The sequence below is a fragment of the Prosopis cineraria genome, unplaced genomic scaffold, assembly GCF_029017545.1.
Source record: "Prosopis cineraria cultivar Desert tree isolate PC_DT_omini unplaced genomic scaffold, ASM2901754v1 PC537, whole genome shotgun sequence".
Lineage (NCBI taxonomy): Eukaryota > Viridiplantae > Streptophyta > Magnoliopsida > Fabales > Fabaceae > Prosopis > Prosopis cineraria.
The window spans coordinates 29,094-48,028 of NW_026555862.1; the positions used below are offsets into that span (position 1 = coordinate 29,094).

The following is an 18,935-nucleotide window of genomic DNA, read 5'->3' on the forward strand; positions in this document are numbered from 1 at the left end:
GTGCTTGATTTTTTTTATAGAAGATAATGTGAAAGAGTTCAAATTTGAGGGTTTCCCTTGATCTATGAAGATAATCGTTCCTACGGATGACGTAGTGCTTGATAATGCCTTGATCTCCTTCTTCAGGTTGTCAATGATTCTTTCATATCCATTTAGTGAAAGTAATTGTGATTCAGATGAGGTGTGGCTTTGTTTTGAAGTATTGAAGGCGATAGTGCCTTTACCATAATTTTCTTTCTTGAATTGATTGTTGTGTCCTCTTCCTTCTTGAAAATTTAGAGGAAATCCAACAAGTTGAAATCAATTATCCCTACGTCCCCTCCTTTGTGGTAGTAGGTGCACTTATCATTGGATTGCCTCTAGATCTTCCTTAATCAAATATGCCATGACCTCTCACAGTCATCACAAATCCTTTAGATTGATTAAAAGAAGATGTGGAAATAGTTCATTGTGCCTCCTCTTAAGAAATAATTGAGTATGCTTGATTTATAGATGGCAATGGATTCATAAGAAGGATTTGACTATTGATGGATTGATACGAGTTGTTGAGCCCTATTAAAAATTGAAACAACTTTTGTTGTTGAACATTTTTTACATATTCCACAGATGAGTTGCATTTGCAAGTAGGTATAGGGATTATCATTCTCCCACAGCTCCTTGAGTCTTGTGAAATAGCTTGATATAGACAAATTTCCTTGAGTATATGAGTTTATGAGGCGAGAAAGACTATATACCTTCATTCCGTTAGTTCAATCAAATTGTTCATGCAAGTCTTCTCATATGAAATAAGTACTTTCGAAGAATGTAATACTCGTTGTGATTTCTTTGGAAATAGAGTTGATTAACCATGAAAGCATAAGGGTGTTACATCAATCCCATTGATCTCGAAGATTCTCTTTTTGAGTGTCTTTCTTATAAGAATCATCGACCATGTAATTTTGTTATTTGCTTGTAAGGCCATTTGCATTGCACGACTCCAAATAACATAATTTGTGGCTTCGATGAGTGGTTGAGGTATGAGAGTAACGACTTGAGTATTGGATGGTTGAAGATAGAATGGATGGGTTATATCAAGAGTGAAAGCTGAAGATCTGGTGCCTGTAGTTTTACCCATGATGAAAAGAGAAGAAAGATCATGGCGGAGAGTTGATAGAGAAGACGATGTTGAAGGTTGGGCAAGAAAAACAGAGATGAAAACAAGAAAGTGAAAAACAAAAAAGAAATTAGGGCAAAAAAAACAATCGAGTTTCAAAAATGAAAATGGGTCATAGGAATCGAATTGGCTCGGTACTATATTGGAAATCTTAACTAAACTGAATAACATAATTTTATTTAATGAACTGTATGGCCGTATTGAGTACATAACTTGGGCAATGCCTTATTGTTAAACTAAGAAAAGAACCTAGACTACCAAAAGGTTATATAGCCCTTAAAATAGAATCAAGAAAACAAGAAAGAATCAAAAATAAAACATACTTCTAAACTAATACATAATGGACCAAATACATCCAGGCCCATATTAAAAGAGCCCATAAAACTAAAACAAAAGCAAATTACTTTTAAACGTATGTCCCATCAATCCTCTTCAAAATATCTTTTTACATCTCGCTTTCCCGATGTTCTAGCAGACATGAGTAAAAAGCCTTTATCATGAAATTCTTTTTGTGCTTAAGATGCCAGCCACCTTTTTATTCCAAGTTATCCAATATTGTACAAGAAGAGAGAAGGTATTAAGATTTGAAGGTTTGGCAAGCTTGTGCCAAACATTACAAGTTTCTTTACAATAACACAAGATATGAATTGAGGAATTAGGAGAGTTACAATAAAGAGTGCAGGTTCATTGAAGTGGAGCACTTCTTTTGATATTTATGAAATCAATTTGTAGTCTATCTCAAGCAACTTTTTAAAGAAAATGCTTGATTTTTAATAAGTAGGTCACTTCTAAATTTTAAACCATATATCAATATTAGCTTGATCTTTTTGTAATCCCAAAGCTTTATAAGCATATTTGATAGAAAAGTTGGAAGATCTTATCTATTTGATTACATTAAGGTAAAAGTGACAACTTAGAACATTGAGATTCCATTCTCCTCAGAATGTGTGAAGATTCCAGGTTCTTATATGAAGAATAGGCTCAGCACTTGAAAATTATAATATTGACTTACTTGTTGCACATGTACATCCTAAGCCGTTGGTTTATATGTTGCGTTGTTGGTTTTTTTAACACATTGGCTAATCTAATCTCACAAACATGACATCATTATACAAGAAGTTATATTATAATTACCAATACAACAAATACTTTTTTATTGCTATTATTAATGGCATTTTGATAGATATCTTGGGAATACAATTAATATATTTATTTAAGATAATTGCATATTTTAAGACTCAATCATGTAACTAAAATAATTATTTTAATAAGGAGGTAATCAAATTTGTTAAGAAAACAGTCTTTTTTTAATTCGTTTACGAAACAGTGATGCAGAATTCCGATCCCATCTTGTTCTTTAACTTTTCAACAATTTAAAAAAAGTCAAATAATTACTAAATAAGCTTGTTTAAAATTAAAAAAAAAAAAGGGCTAATGGCTTGTCAATGGCCTAGAAAGCTGTCTTCGATCCGATGTGGCAAGACGTGACGCCCGTTTTTTTAATTGGATGAGATTTCAAGTTCAAATTTTATTTAAAAATATAATTAGGGTCATTACTTTTTACAATCGCCGCTGGGAACTGGATTGTTATTGGAAGTTTCGCAGAAGGTGACAATCGAGATTGTCGGAGGGTTCTTCCTCTACGGCATTATATTGCAGCTTCTGTTGCATTTCCGACAAAGAGGAAAAAAAAAGATCTACTTGCATTTGTATATTTCCCTTCCCCTTGAAGCATTGATTGAATCTTTGTTGGTGGCGAACGAGTTCAACCTACGCCGGTTCAACTTTTGACCTTTCTGGGAATTGACGATTTTGATATCGGTCTGGCCCTGCTGAATTTTCGGTGTTCGGCGAGGTGCATCGTTTCTCTTTCACATTTCTGCCCTTGTTATCCTGAGTTGTTCACATTGTTTTTTCTTGTTCTTCTCTCTTTTTTTCGCCTGGAGTTGTTCATGTTGTCGAAGTTCTATTTGGATTCGGTTCCTGTATGCTCCTGTATATGTTACCATTGGCCTTAATGAGTGTAAGTAGATTCTGAAAACTTCCAATTTCGTTTCAGGGTTTAGTGGCTGTTGGGGCTTCTTTGAATGCTGGGTCCCTCAGTCTGCCTTTGCCCCTTTTGAATCTACGTCTGGGTTATTATTCATGATTGGTGACTGGCACGATAATGGCATGTTGGTTACTTTAGAAGATATGGAATCTGAGATGTCTAGTTTATGAAATACCAAAATTGAATTGAGGTTCTGGGAGAAATCGATTATCTTTTTGTTTAGTGATTGGAAGCATAGTGCAGCATAGCTGGAGCAATTTATGGAGCTAACTGATCATAGTGTTATTATGAATGGGGAGAGTGAGGCAATGGTCAATGGACCTTCTGCAAGCATGCCTCTAAGGCGGCGCCAAATCTATCCAACGTATCCTGTTGGCTTAGTGAAGAAGACAGCTTATATATTCGATGGCCTTGGGAATTTTTTTAATAAGGAATGGGATCTAGCAGACCTTGATCAAATCACAAAAAGAGAATCAAAGCTATTAGATGGGAGAGAGAATGAGTTTTCTTGGTACCATGTGGAGCTTCCAAAAGAAAATCAAAAGCTGTCACAGTCTGCGCAGGACTTAATTGGTGTTCTTTGCCCACCTTTGAAACTCCAGGACATTCTCTCACTTGTCAGCAATGGACCCTTCTGTGCACATGTTGATGGGGCTCTTGTATTCAGGGTTAATTCACCTGGCCCTCCCACCAGTGACTTTACATTTAGGATTGCTGCTAGAGTCACAGAAAATTCAGTAATTACTGTGTCTTTGGGGCGCGTTCCCCGATTAGGTTTTTCACGCATGGGAGAGTCTCTTCTTTCTGAGATTCCTAGTGTGGAAAGCCCCCCTCATTTTGGAGATCATCAGAAGCCGGGGAATGGGACTGTGATTAAGGAGCATGTTCTTGAATTCTTATTGACTATGAATCATTCTGAGGAAGCTGACAATCCAGTTCCAAGATCTGTCTCAAACCTTGTAGTTCATATAATTGACACCCATGTGGATCAGCTTCAAGATCTTGTAACTAAACTTGAGATGGAGTTGGACTCTGTGGAGCTTGCCTTGGATAAAGGTAATTATTGTCAATAACATCTTGATCGCAATCTCATTACCTTACAATAGAACAGAACGAGAACTTTCTTTGTGAATCTTCGTTGATGGAGAGACTTGCTAATACTGATTATCTTATGCTACCAATATGTAATTGCTGTACATTTCAGCAGATGTCTTAAGTCAACGTTTATGTCTTCTGTCCCTAACTTCATTTTTGGGTGTATTCTGCGTAATTCATTCCATATTTATATTTTTATTTATTTGGGAAGAAATGAATAAAAATTTAATAAACAAGGCTTGATAAAATGTATTCATCAAGATCTACTTAATATTTTAGCTCTAGCTAGGTATTTTAACCAAATCTTTTTTGCAAAAATGTTTTGACTTGAATTATTTTAGGAATCCATAGCGCCTTGGAATGGTGCTAAAAGAAACCTAAAACATTTGTAATTTCAAAGGTCTTACCATTTATTAGCAACTAGGCAGGCCTCCTTAAGGCTTTTTGTAACACAATATGTGATATATAGTTGTAATATTGAAAGGTTAGTAACTCTTTCTCTCTTCTCTGTTCTTTACTCTATCCCCTCCTATCTCTCTATATCAGAATTATACTGATATAACAATATGTTACAGAAAGAAGTTATGTTTGAATGGGTATTCAGTTAATAATTGTTTTTGCCAGCCAAAAGCCTAAACCAGGGAAGAATTCCTGGTTGAATTTCAAACTAATTAATTTTATTTAGGCATCAAAGATTCTGATGTGTTAGATGATCGAGATAGATGTTGTTTGGGGACAGAGGTATAGGATTAAGACACTAGCTGCAACATCCCAGTCAAGCATATGATTGTCACAAATTATACGGTTTTCTTGCCCCTCACAAAACATGTGGGAATCTGACATCCTGCTCATATTAGGTTTTCGCAACCTATATCTATAATCAAGAGCCATTTATATTGTAACTATTAATATTAATTGCTATACCAAACATGTGGATCTAATATATCCATACGCCTTATATCTTCGGATGTTTTATCCACATGATTGATTACCCAAGTTATCAGTGTTTCAAGCAGCTCCTAAGAATGTTCATTTATCATTTTGTTTTTGTGTGATTTACTATTTATCTTCAAGAATGTTTTGACAGGTTGCAAAATTATTGTCATCTTGAATGTCTTGGGTTTTGATTAACATAAACTCTGAACATTTTCTGTTTGCTTGCATTTTTCTTCCATGTCATTCAAGCGCACCCTCGTTAAAATTGTTTGGTGGAACTATATCTGAGATAAACTATTTTGCTTGATTGTAGGTGGTTTTGCTTTGAAGAAACAAATGCTAGATGATAGAAGATTTCCCAAACTGCATCTGGACTTGCAGCGTCTCCTTCAGGTGGCTCTTTATTCCCCTGAAGTTCTTTACAATTTTTTTTTTAATCTATTTTGCACACAAAAAATGACAGTGTTTCTGCCATGCTTTGATAGGCGTGTTAGAAATTCAATTGGTTATGGAGCATGCTTTTTTGTATTTGATGGGAAATGTGGGTTGTGGAGTGGGGGGAATAACGAGAATCTGCTTTCATTGTGAATAGGATAAGATGTTAGTAGTTTCCTATCTTAAATAATGTTGACATTAAAATTTTGCTTTGGGACACCTAAAAAAGTCTAGATTCATGGGAATGGACCCTTTCCCTGACCTGGGAGTGAAGAAATTTATTTGCTCTGCTTGATGGTAAGGAGGAATCTCGTGACTGGGACTATTACTATATGATTTCTTCCACTTCTAGTGACTGAGCTACTTTTTGGATTTGCCTTCTTGAATTTAATCAGGTGATTTCTCATGGGGAGCAAGTATTTTTACGAGTCAGAGAAAAATGCTCTTTAAAACCATGGTTTGCCAATGAAGACATTAGCTCTCTTGAAGAATTAATTGGAAGATTAAAGAGGTTGAAGGAGAATGTTGGATTTATAGTAAATCGTGTAACAGCAATTCAAGCAGGTCTTGACAGCTGGCAGTCTGAGCAAATAAACAGGAAACTTTACTATCTTTCATTCCTTTCAATCATATTCCTTCCATTATCCATCATTACAGGAGGTTGGCAATCTAGCCCTTCTTTTACTTCTATCATTCATATCCACAGGCAATAATATTGAATGATTTTGATTCCTGTGCCACTGTCGATACAGTTTTTGGCATGAATGTTGGAGGTGTTCCATGGACAGGCCAAAACAATCCCGAGCTTAAGGATGGCTTTCGCAACGTCATCCTACTGTGTGTTGTTATGCTACTACTTGTGCTACTCTGCTTCCTTTTCCCGGCTCTGTACACTCGTATAGCCGCATGGCGGAGAAAGAATGTTCTGGGAAGAAGCTGGTCAATTAATAGGAAGTCATTTCTTAGAAGACCTCTCCACATTGGAGATCAAGGGAGAGGAGGATACCTTCGGATCTGAAGATGGAAGGTTATCTTTTGTTCTCATGAAATAAATAATCATCCTGGTCACAAAATGTCTTCTGTTTTCAATAATGTCTCTCACTTGAGCGTGAGTGTCTCTATCACGGGTTTTCAATGACTATTGAAACAAAACAGAGATGAACTGATAATGAGCTGCCATGTATATCATATGAAAAAAATAAAACGGTTGCCACGTGTGGAAGAACCAGAAGCCTCAAAGATGGGGGATTTATGAAACATGAATTCTTTAGTTGATGAAAATCGAGACTTGTGACCAAGGTGAGCCTATTCATTCATTGTTTATTTCTTGTTTAGGGGGAGGGGGTTTATGGATACATCATCCCCCCTCCCCCGGCTTAAAACCTGGTAACATTTTTTCCCCCTTGTATAGCGCTATGTAATAGCTTTATCCAAGTCTCATCCAATGGAGAACTGTTTTTGTTTCCTTTTTTTTTGGGAAAAGTGAAACTGTATGTGTTTCTTGATACTGCTGTACAAATTTAATTTCCCATCTATATTGACTTTTTTTAGAGACGTCTGATTATCATTCCCAAGGTATTGTGCTGCTTTAGTAGTTTAACATGTGCTTGTGAAGAGGTTGATTATGAGACTGTACACATCAAAGTAACTAAGCAATAAAATTGAAGCAGAATGGAGGCAAGTTCATTTTGAAGATGAAGTAAACATTGTTGCATTGCATCCAAAATGACCTTTGGACAATATTAAAATTATTTATCTGAGAGGCACTTTTTTTTTTTTCCTTTTAAAAAAACTGAGATAAAGCAATGTGTAATCCTGTGATCAAAACTCAATATATCTGTTGCCTGCTTTTATGAGATTAAAAGTTTAAAACTAAAATGATATCTTCACTTCAATCATGTGAAGTATCCAAGTTCCAGCATGGATGTTGAGCAGAATTGTCATATGGGAATCTGCAAATATTTTGGTCTGTCGTCAAAATCATCTGATATCAAAATTATAGTGATCGTATGGTTGTGAAGTACTTAACTTGTCCTTGATTGTGCTGGTTTGAGAGAATCATCTTTCTTGTCAAACAGTCGATGGATAAATTTTGTTATTTCTTAATGCTAACAGTGAGACGTACCATCATGTTCTTACAAAGTACATTGTAGAAATAAATGTTTAACCGATTCACCCAAGCTCACAAGGAAGACAAACTGTTTTTTGGTGGATGCTTAGTTACTGATGCGAGCATCTCGTTAACAAATAATATTTCATAAGTAATTGAGTATTAATCATAATCTTTATCGATAATAATTGTTTATGTCAGTGAGCTTCGCAGTTTTGAGATCACGTAAGCCAATTCTTGATCCAATTCTCCTCCAATCTTATTTATATGAGAGATAGAGAAGGAATTTTTTTTTTTAAATTTGTATTTATAAGTCATGCCACAAGTTTTCAATTACCCCTAATGAGATAAAGTGTGTTATTAAAATATGTATATTCAATAGAAGTAAAGTTAAAATTTAAACATAGTTAATGAGTTTTAATATTTTTGTGCAAAGTCAATGATTTAGAATACACTCATAAAATGCACAGGTCAACATTCTAATTAATATTGAAAGATACATAAGTAATAAAGCTTACAGCTAACAATAACATAAACCAGTTGTTGAGCTATATAGCACACATGAATATGTAAAATTTTGGGATCCACTAAAAGAGCCTATGAATATATATGATAACAACAATAAAAGGTCAGTGTAATTGTGTACGGATGTTTCTTATAGGCACAGCATAATACATAGCATCAACAATCGCAAATAATTGTTGGGTCGCAGCAGCACTCGTCCAAGAGGCAACAGCAACACAAAGCTGCTAGGCTGCACAACAATCAATAGGTACATAACATTAGTAAATTTTATCCACACAAGAAAAATTAGACAATTAATAAAATAATAATCAATAATAGTTCAATGAATTTTCTCTATGCTGGTTTGTGTGTGTGTGTGTGTGTGTGTGTCCTTTTAAATTACATACCAACCCTCAAGGAACCCACGCTCTGGATGATTTCTTGGCGGTGGTTGTGCAGCGTAATATTGCGGTGGTGCCGCCACTGGCGGTGGCCCCTGATAAGGACCTAAGAGCACAAACAAAATTATTTAGTACTGATATTGACAAATACAAATACAACAGATTCATACTGATTTCAAGTTCAAGTTATTAATGGTTTGATTAGAGCCAAAAAGATGGATTAGAACAGAAGGAAAACTCAGAAATGAAAGAAAAATCAAGAAGATAAAGTTTATTTTTTCAGAGAAAAGAGCTTTTTAGGTATACCTTGAGGAGGATAAGGGTAGCCATATTTCATATCACTCATGGCTGCAAGAAGAAACCAATGAATTGCAGAACTTGATGAGCTTGTTGGAAGAGACACAAGTTGCAGATGTGTCTATATATATAGAGCTTTCTGGAAAAGGAAGAGGGAATAGAATAAAAATGTAGAGGGATTGAACAAGAAAGATCTGGAATATTATACATGCTGGTGGAGTATATATGTGATTTCTTTAAGGTGTGATTGTAACTGGTGATTATTTATGACAGTTATCCTCCACCCACCATTCTGAAGAACATAAGGAATATTTCTCATTTTGACAATAATTAAGCAACTTTAAACGTGTATTCTGGAACAAGGCCAAGCAAAGAACATTATTACTTTTTTCAAAAAAAAAAAAAATCAAAAAAGTTCATGGGAGATGAGTCTCGGAGCTCACTAGAGTTAAAGTATATTTTGATTCAAAGAATGCCTACAAAGATATTAATAAAGTCCTCATGTCTATAAGTGAGCTTTGAATTTACAACCTTATAAATCAAATCTTTACTAACTAAAATAACTTTATTGGACATTCTTGCTCGACTTTGCAATTTTATATGGAAATTTGATTCTCATAGTATCCATGGAGCATTAATTACTAACAATCCATTGGTGTTGTGTTAGGTTATTTAAGTGTGAATGAACTTGAACTAATGTAAGAAGTCTCATATTGGATAAAGTTAAAGTTAATAACTAATATAAAATGAAAAAGGATAACCTATAAACTCAAGTTTTGATATTTGAAGTTAAAATATGGTGTTCTCTCATTACTCATACATATTTATTCTTTTTCCTATTTATGTGCAGCTGCTTTCCATTCTTAACATGGTTATTTATTAAAAGGATGGTTGATATGAGAGAAGTTGAAGAGGTGGGGTGTGAACAGAAAGAGAAGGGTCAAAAAAAGGAGACTCACACGAGGAGTTGTGACTTAGTGAGTAGGTAGAACAAGGTACCAATCTTAACCTATTGGCTTTTCAGCTTTGAGTTCGAATATGTTCCTTCCATCCACCGCCAAATTTTACACTTAAAATCAAATATTGTGTCCCTCTGTGTCTCCAAGGAATCCACAACCCATAGCTTCACACACACCTCTCTATCACTTTATTTATATGTAAATGAAATTTACAGGAAACAACGCTATTTAACAGCTATAAATAGTGCAACTTGCTTTAAGGGGTGTTCACACTGGTGGAATACTAACTTAAATCAGGAATGCAAGATAATTTAAATTAAAAATTAAAATTTTTTTAAAAATAATAATTGCACTAAAATTAAAATTATTATAACATAAGTAGATTGACAATGATTTTTTCTTTAAAAATTATATCGAACAAGTTGATGTAATATTATGCAAATAAATTTTTCATGTCTTATCTTTATCATTAAAATATTATATATATTTTTTTTAAAAAACATAAGGCATTTTTAACTGAATCTCACCTTCAATAAAGTAGTTATCTACTTTCAAACTAACTCTGTTTTTTTATATTTATTCCTATTATTAAATACCCTATAATAAATATAAAGTCATTATTAATAGGGGTACTTTTGAAAAAAAAAAATTATTACACCTTGAAAGACTAAAAATAAATTACATTTTTAAATATTCAATTCCTCAAAAAATACCTTATATTTTTTAATGGAGGGAGTATATAATAAACTTTCAAGCCCAAATATTTTTTATTTAATCTAGGAATGCAAAATATCAAGAATAAGAAGTGTAAAGTTGTAAATTTTACATGCCTTATAATTTTTTTTCCAATGTTCTATATTTTTTCAGCTTTTCTAATGAGATTATGTGTAATCATTTTGTTAACTGTACAATATGCATATTAAACAAAGAGTATTTTTATGTATGAGCCTGCGAGCCGATCAAACTAGTTGCGAAGTTGAAAGTCAAGGCCCAAATCCAGTATTTTTTGGGCCAATTAAAGGCCGAAATTGTTTAAGCATTTGGCAACCTTGTATTCCAGTGTGATCCATGTTGTTCGAGTCTTGTCGTCAGCAATTTATTCTCAAGACAAATGGGTTCAGTGGCAGAAAACAGACTCAGTCACTCACATGTTCATCATTGCCATGTGAAATTCAACTTCCGGATAAGGGTGTGGAGATTTAGATTTCTGTTAATTATACAAAATTGGAAAAAGTTAATAAATATTAGATTGATAAATAGGATTATTTATTTATTTTTATTTTTTATATTATATTGAATATTTTTATATAATATTTTTTTCTTGAATTTTGATACTTTCACTTAAATTGCAAAAAGGTGTGTATAGTATAATTTTTATTTCGACAAATCTGATAAGTTTAAAAAATAAATAATAAATTTATGCCTTTTACTAAATTTACAAGAAATTTACATTTAATAATAGACGAGAACATTGAATAATTAAGATAAATGTCCAAAAATATATGTAATAATCCATAATCAATCATAAATTGTTATATAATTTTCATAAGAGGCCAGTGAATTATGAAAAGTGGTTGAATTTTTGGATATAATATAACTTATCTTGAACTGTATGCTTTGTTTGTTTATATTCTTTTTTCTTTGGAATATTTATTTTATTAGCGCTTATAATTTGTCACAACAATATACTCCAGGCACGTCGGATTACAAAAGTTAGGGTATAGAACTCAGAAGGCATTTGCGGCAATGATTTTGGATAGGAAATTATTCATGTTAACTTTATATATTTAAATTAAAGTACTCATATCTAATAAAATAAAGACACGTAATTTTTTTATGCATTATTTATTTTATAATAAATTATTGTTATTAATATTTTCAACATTTCTAATTTAAATAGGTAAAAGTATTGAGCATATAAAACTAATTATATACTCTCTCCATTAAAAAATGTAAGGTATTTTTTGAGGAGTTAGATATTAAAAAATATAAGATATTTTCGGTCTTTTGAGGTGTAATCATTCTCTTTTTTCAAAAGTGCCTCTATTGATAATAACTTTATATTTATTGTAGAGTATTTAATAGGGGTAAATATGAAAAGATATGATTAATTTAAAAGTACGTAACTATTTTATTGGAGGATGACATTCGATTAAAAATATCTTATATTTTTTAATGGAGGGAGTGAGTCTTTTTCTTTAGAATATACATGGGTCAACGTTTTAACTTACTATGACAATAAACAATAAAATGAGATCTAACAATGTGATTTATTTTCTTGTTAGCAGACATGGTTGATGTCAAGCCGACGCGACTCATATAAAAAAAAAAAAAAAAAAAAGATCTGCTTAGTCCTAAAAAAAATCCAATTCACTTAAATTTTTTATTTTCTTAAAAAAAAAACTAACAAAGTTTGAAGTTCCTCTATTAAAGAACATGCGCAGCATATTTTGATTACAAGTTGATAGTTTAAAAATTAAACATCTAATGATTACTTCACTAGTCACTAATATCTTACCCTGAAGCCCACTTAAGGGGAAAACTTTGGCTTTACTCTTCAATTACAATCCTTTTTCGCGTTAATTATGATGGGTTTCAGGGAAAGCACTAAAAGACGATATGAGTCTAAATTAGGTTGAAATATTATTAATCTTTGATTGCGAATGGCTTACGCAATTCATTAACAGACAAATTATATGGTTAAGACTTAAGATCATAAATAATACTGAACCGCATTGCCTTATTGTAGAGCCTTCCCTTGTCAATTGCATTGACTTATTAGTTCATCACAATAATCGGTGAGATTTGTTTTGGCCAATCATAATTATTTGTGAGATTATCTAATTACCTGCTTTTGACTCAAGAAAAATGGCACTTTGCTTAGCCTTAAACCCAAACTTCACAGCTCACCTTTCCACTCGCATTTTACACAAATTTTTTACTCAAAGAATAAATGAATAAATTTCACCTTGAACTTATATTCAAATAACCATAAGTCTTGAACTTATTTATTATATTAATTGTTGCCTTAACTTTTAAAAATAGTACAGTTTAGCCCCACCGTTAATAAAAATAAATTTTAACCATTAGCTAATCAAAAAATTACATAAAAGAATAAAAAAAATTTGATCATTTTCTGTAATTTTTTGGGTTCTTCCCTTACTATAATTTTTTATAGAGTAGGAAATGAAGGCTCGAGATTCTATTTAAATAAGAGCCTAGACTTAAAAAATAAAATTTTTTTTTTTGGAATCAAACTTCTAGACTTGCTCTTATAGGCTTTGAAAAAAGGATTTAGGTTTTAATAACTTTCCAAGTCTTATTTTTCAAAAGATTTTTTGCCATTTATTTTAATACGACATTGATAGATTTTTTATTGATTTCTTAAACATGATCATTTTGTAAAGTCTATTTCTTGATTTTAATTAATGTTATACTCTATAGTTGTATACAAATTTTTGTATTTATCAATTTTAATAAGATTGATTTGGATTGAAAATTTTATTTTTATTTTAAAACTTGACCAAAATTTTATATTTAGATTTGTATTTATTTATTTTATTAAATTTTTTTAAAAAATAAAATTAGTTTTTAGACCTGGCCTTAAACTGTTCAAATTAAATAAGGGCTAGGTTTTTGAAACTAATTATTTTTTTAAAAAACCAAGTTTAAAGCCTGAACCCTTAAAATTTGAGCTTATCCATTTTTCATCTCTAATTTTTTAATTATTTTTATTTTTAAATCAAAACTCCTCTAAGAATACCTTAAAATTTATAAGGGAGAAAGTACAAAAGTTGAAGTGTATAGGATGTTTACTGTCACGCTTTAAGACTTGAGGGCAAAAAATTAGTTGACAACATTTAATGTCACCAAGACAAATAGACTAGACCATTAGGCCAAGTTACTAACCTTCTTAACCTTTTCTTCTTCTAGCCAAAAAAAAAAAAAAAAATCTTTTCCATATGATATTTGGACCTCTTGCACATTGCTAACTGTTAACTGCTAGCTGCAGTTGTGTCATTTCAATTATTAAGATGATATTTAGACGGCTTTAATTTCATCAATATTGTTATCATATTTTAGCATTTTTAAATATATACAGGTTATTTTGTCCCAAAAAAAATATACAAATTATATTACGTGTCATATTTTAAGTAAATTAACTTACTCCCTTCAGTAATATTTATAAATCATTTTTAATATATTATGTCAAAAGTAAAAAAAATATTAAAATTTTTTAACTCTTTAAAAAATTAATATTTATAAATTATTTTAATATATATTACGTCAAAAGTAAAAAAAAATCTTAAAATTTTTTAACTCTTTAAAAAATTAATAAGTTTCTAACTTTGTTTATCTATTAAATATACATAATTATATAACATACATTTTTCACAAAATATCTAATGAGGTCAATGAAAAAATAAAACTTGTGATAAAAAAAATTAATAACATGTATTATATAAATAAAATAAAAAAATTTCTTCATGTTATAAATAAGACTTAAAAAAAATACTTTAGCTAGCAGCTAAAAAGAGCAACACAGGCCTAGGCACAAATGTGTCATACTTGATAGCCCTCTAGCTTGCCTATTTCCGATTTTATTTAGAGGATTAAAATATTAATATACTTTTAAATTGTATCATCCGCATTCATGCATTATCAGAAAAAGTGAAAGCGTAATTGAGTTAACGTTCATCAACCACTTTGACTAATAAATATCCTCTATAATGAATATGAAAATATAAATCTTCGAGGAGATTTGGAAATTGAAGGGTAAGAAAAATGGTGTAATGAGGCCAAATTTATATGATTTAAAAAAAAAACAGGAGATTAGAAGAAATAGATGAAAATGAAAGGTGATCATTTAGCCATGAAAATAAGTAGGGAGAATTTTAAATAAGGACATGTGACATAATTATTAGTGAATTTTAAAAAATCTTGAAATTTCAATCTAGTTTAAGGGGTAAAAGTAAAAAAATTTCAACTGTAAAAAGATTAAAATATTCTTTACTTATTATACAAATTTATTAATTTTTTTGCTTCACTTTAATGTTTTAAAAATTGGATCGGACAACGAACTAGAAAGATTAGTGAGTTATGGGTCTCTTGATTCAACTGGTCAAACTGATAGTTGAATCGGTGATATAATAATTAAATAAAAATAATATTTATATGCATATATATTAAAAAAATGAGTCAAAATGATTTAACCATTTTGGGTTTTGAGTTTTTGTCTGAGTCTTTAAGAACTGCTTGGGTCAATTGTTAGAATAGGTCAAATAGTTGAATTAGACCGTTTTCTTCTCTAGGTGATGATCTGATTGTCTGGGTCTTAAAACATTGAGTAGATTATAAGACCTATCAATAATTTATAATTGATATTAGTAAATTACAAGACCTATAAGTAATTTATAACTGATGTTAGTAAATTAACAAATAAAGTTGATAATTTAATAATTAATATTGATTCTTATAATTGAATAACTTATGTCAAATTTTATATAATTATTGATATGTCAACTTATATAATTTATAGCTCATATTAATAAATTAATAAATGAAGTAAGAAAATTATAATTAATAATTTTGTATAACAAGTAAGGAATACTTTAAAAATTATTTTCACTTATTTTTTCTGAACTAAATTAAAATTTTAAAATTTGTTAGGATTCACTGATAATTTTATCACATCCCTTATCCTTAATTACAATTCTTCCAAATGAGTAACATGACATCGCATGGGCGTTATATACAAATATATAGTGGTCCCAACAAAGATACGAGAAGTCAAACAAATACAACAACTCTATTTACACTTTCCCGACCTTCAGTGGCGCCACGTCCTTTCCAATTATCTAATCCAGATTGTGACTTTCCCCCACGAACCCGCTTGTATATAAATTGTTTATAACGCACATACTATATAAATAATTTTTAATTTGACATAAAATATAAAAAAATTTTGTACATGACGATGGTTTCGTGTTATATATGGGTTTGATGAAGTGTACTCATTAAATATCATGAATCTCTATCAAAAATATTAAAATTGAATCTTAGATGAAAAAGTTACAAATGTGAGATCTGGATTGGTTTACTGATTTGGCCAAAAGAAAGATTGGTTTAATGATAAATTTAATTAATTTGTTTTGGTACACTTAGTTTTCATTTCCAGTTGATTGAAATTTTTCAAAACAAATGATGCTCCATAATTTATTATTGCATTTTCTTGTGACAGCGACCTGATATTTAATATTATCATCTAATTTAAGGTTGAGTAGTCTCCTACCCTAAATGAGACGAGTCTTGTGAAAATCCTCTTTTTTTTTTTGGTTATATTTGTAAAACTCAATTCTAAAACTTTGGAGATGAGGGGCTTTTTTGTTTGTTTTTCCCTATTTTTTGTTTTCAAAAATTATTTTGTAAATTAATTTTTAAAAAATGGTTTTTCAAAACAAAACAAAACAAATATATGTTTGATTATGTTAATTTAAAGAAAATTTTAGAGTTAAAAGTAGTGGTTAATAATGATGAGTTATGATAATAGTTGGCTATAACTAGAAGTAATTTACAATAGTCAAATATAATATACTTTAAAAATAAAAAAATCTCTAAGATGTTTTCATTTTTTATTTTTGAAAATTTTAAATCTAAAACACTTACCCAAAGTTTTTATTTTTTTATTTTTTAGAACAGAAAAAAATTTAAAACATAAATCAAACAAACGTGAAGTGTCAAATATTTTTTACTTACAATAATTAATTCAAGTGGTTAAATAATTTTCTTTAAAAAAGCAAAGTTTCAAGTTCAAGTTTTGTCCATAGAATAAAATTGTGATTAAGAGAGTTTTTACATTATATCAGTTGAATAATAAAACTGAATTAATTTAAACATAATGTCACTTTAGAAAATTGATTGATGTCACTAAAAGAATCTTGTCCTAGTTATTGGTTAAAAAAAAAAAACATACTTTACATTTTACAAAGCATACGAGAAGATGGCTCCACTATATATAATGTGAATAAATTTTTTTTTTTCCAGAGAATAATTAATCGAGTTAAAGACAAAATTTGAAGCTAAAGAATGAAGATGAGAAAAAAGCAATGATCAATGCTAGGTCAAAGGGGAAGGTTGCGGGTGGGGACAATAATGGGAGGCGTAAGGTGTTTGATTCTTTTAACAGATTTTGTGCGGGAAAATTTCAGCTGTTTATGCTTGTTTTTCCTCATTAAAAGTTAAAAGTAAAACACAATGACTTTGACTTTGAAATAGTGCTAGAATTCGATTCACGTGTTTGGAACATTAGAGTATTAATATGTGATTTTGTTAATCACATTAATTAGTTGTGGACCCTAAGCCTACATAAAAGGTACCACTTGTTTAGAAGTGAGGATGTTGTATCATACTCAAAAAGAAGTTAATATAGGTCCTCATTTTATTATCTCTCCTCAAAGTGATTTAAGCTCCATAGTTATGAGTTTTGATCAAATTGTTGTATTGAACATGTCGCTCTTTGATAGTTAATTGATATTGTTTTTTAATTCTTCTTGTTTATTTTCTTTATTCTCACACAACCCTATACATTTAGGGACCTAAACAATGCGCAGACAAACTTATTTACCTTGCAAACCATGATAATTTAGGGACACAATATTAATTAAGTTAAAACTATAAAAATTAAATTATATTGAGTCAAAATTTAATGACCGATAGTTTTTGTTTGAGTCAAAATTATAAAGGTTAAATGATTATTTTTTTTTATTATCATAGCTAGCAAGGTGTTTATTTTCTAATGCCAAGGCTTTTGCTCCCTTTGAAGGAACATGGATTCAGCATTCCATTAAAATGAATATAATTTATGAAGGATTCATGATAACTAATGAATGAGGAACCTAGAACTCATGATTGAGGATCAAATTAAATGAAAAATATAATGAAATTGGTAGTAGCTAAAATTCACATTAATTTTTTATGATAAAAATGGGGAAAATGATAAAAAAAATTCTCTTAATATACAAATGACAATGAGGTATTATGAAATGAGATAATTCTTCTCAATCCCTAGAGACCATTCAACATAATAATTTTTAGTGAAATGATCAAAATATTACCTATTTAAAATAAAAAAGTAACAACCCTTGTCCAAAAAAAGTAAATATAAGTGATTACTTTTATTTAAATAATGATTATTTTTTCTAGTAGTCGCTAAAACAAAGTAAGCAATTACAACTTTTTCTCTACAAATTTTTTATTAACTGAGGATTAAATATTGTAAATATTTGTGAGTACTTAGGTTAAGTAAATATTACTTTTCTTTTATAATGACTAGAATAGAATAAATAATTATAACTTCTCCTATATAAATTTTTGATTCACTAAAATTCAAGTATTGTAAATATTTATAATTTCTTTAATTTAAATATTTACTATTTTCCTTTTGGCAATAACTAGAATGGAACAAGTTATATATACTTTTCTTATGCAAATCTTTGATTCACTAAAGTTCAAGTGTTGCAAATATCACTACAGGGTTAAGACTCATGCATGCCTAATCCTAGAGATCCTTGTGTGTCTTAATGTATCAAGGTACATTGATCCAGGTAAGGCCCTCAATGCCTCTCCTGGACAAACTCAGGCTACTTTAGGATCCTTGATCCCTCAACACCTTGATCCACAGATCTTTAAGTATAATGGCATATGCTTACACACATGGACCATCGATCATATTCTTTTTGGTACATAGGGTCCTCAAAAAGATGCAAGTGCAAAGTATACTTGAATTTTAGTATAACATAAATATGATATTAAAGAATCAAGCTTTTAGGAGAGAAGAGAAAGTGTAGAGAGACATGTTTTAAAACACACAAGCTTTTTATTTTCCAAACGAGTTTTGATTTACAACATAGCTGAGGCTTTCTTTTTATAGGTGAAGAAAGAAGGATAAGGATAATACATCTATGATTACAAGATGACAAACGAGGACACTCTTTTT

At 30.6% G+C, this 18,935-nt stretch overlaps 1 protein-coding gene and 1 long non-coding RNA gene across 3 annotated transcripts; one reads left to right on the forward strand and one right to left on the reverse strand.

The window, feature by feature from the left end:
• The first annotated feature begins 2,718 nt into the window (after positions 1-2,718).
• Positions 2,719-7,223, forward strand: LOC129297486 (uncharacterized). 2 transcript variants are annotated; one of them, XM_054935818.1, is made up of 5 exons: positions 2,719-3,008; positions 3,213-4,259; positions 5,548-5,627; positions 6,065-6,329; positions 6,422-7,223. In XM_054935818.1, exons 2-5 carry the CDS (start codon positions 3,464-3,466, stop codon positions 6,685-6,687), a joined length of 1,407 nt encoding a protein of 468 aa, XP_054791793.1. In that variant the 5' UTR covers positions 2,719-3,008; positions 3,213-3,463; the 3' UTR covers positions 6,688-7,223. The 2 variants fall into 2 exon arrangements, with proteins under 2 accessions (XP_054791793.1, XP_054791794.1); XM_054935819.1 differs by having other exon boundaries at positions 2,719-4,259.
• A 1,019-nt stretch (positions 7,224-8,242) lies between these two features.
• LOC129297485 (uncharacterized) lies at positions 8,243-9,141 on the reverse strand. Its single transcript, XR_008590205.1, has 3 exons — positions 8,991-9,141; positions 8,691-8,790; positions 8,243-8,533 (listed from the first exon to the last, which is right to left on the reverse strand). It is a non-coding gene; the product is annotated as an uncharacterized LOC129297485 (long non-coding RNA).
• Positions 9,142-18,935: the final 9,794 nt, after the last annotated feature.

Coding starts and splice junctions, on each gene's coding strand:
- LOC129297486 (XM_054935819.1), top strand. CDS start 3,464: ATGGAGCTAACTGATCATAGTGTTATTATGAATGGGGAGAGTGAGGCA. Junction 4,260..5,547: donor GGAGCTTGCCTTGGATAAAG/GTAATTATTGTC, acceptor GCTTGATTGTAG/GTGGTTTTGCTTTGAAGAAA. Junction 5,628..6,064: donor ACTTGCAGCGTCTCCTTCAG/GTGGCTCTTTAT, acceptor GAATTTAATCAG/GTGATTTCTCATGGGGAGCA.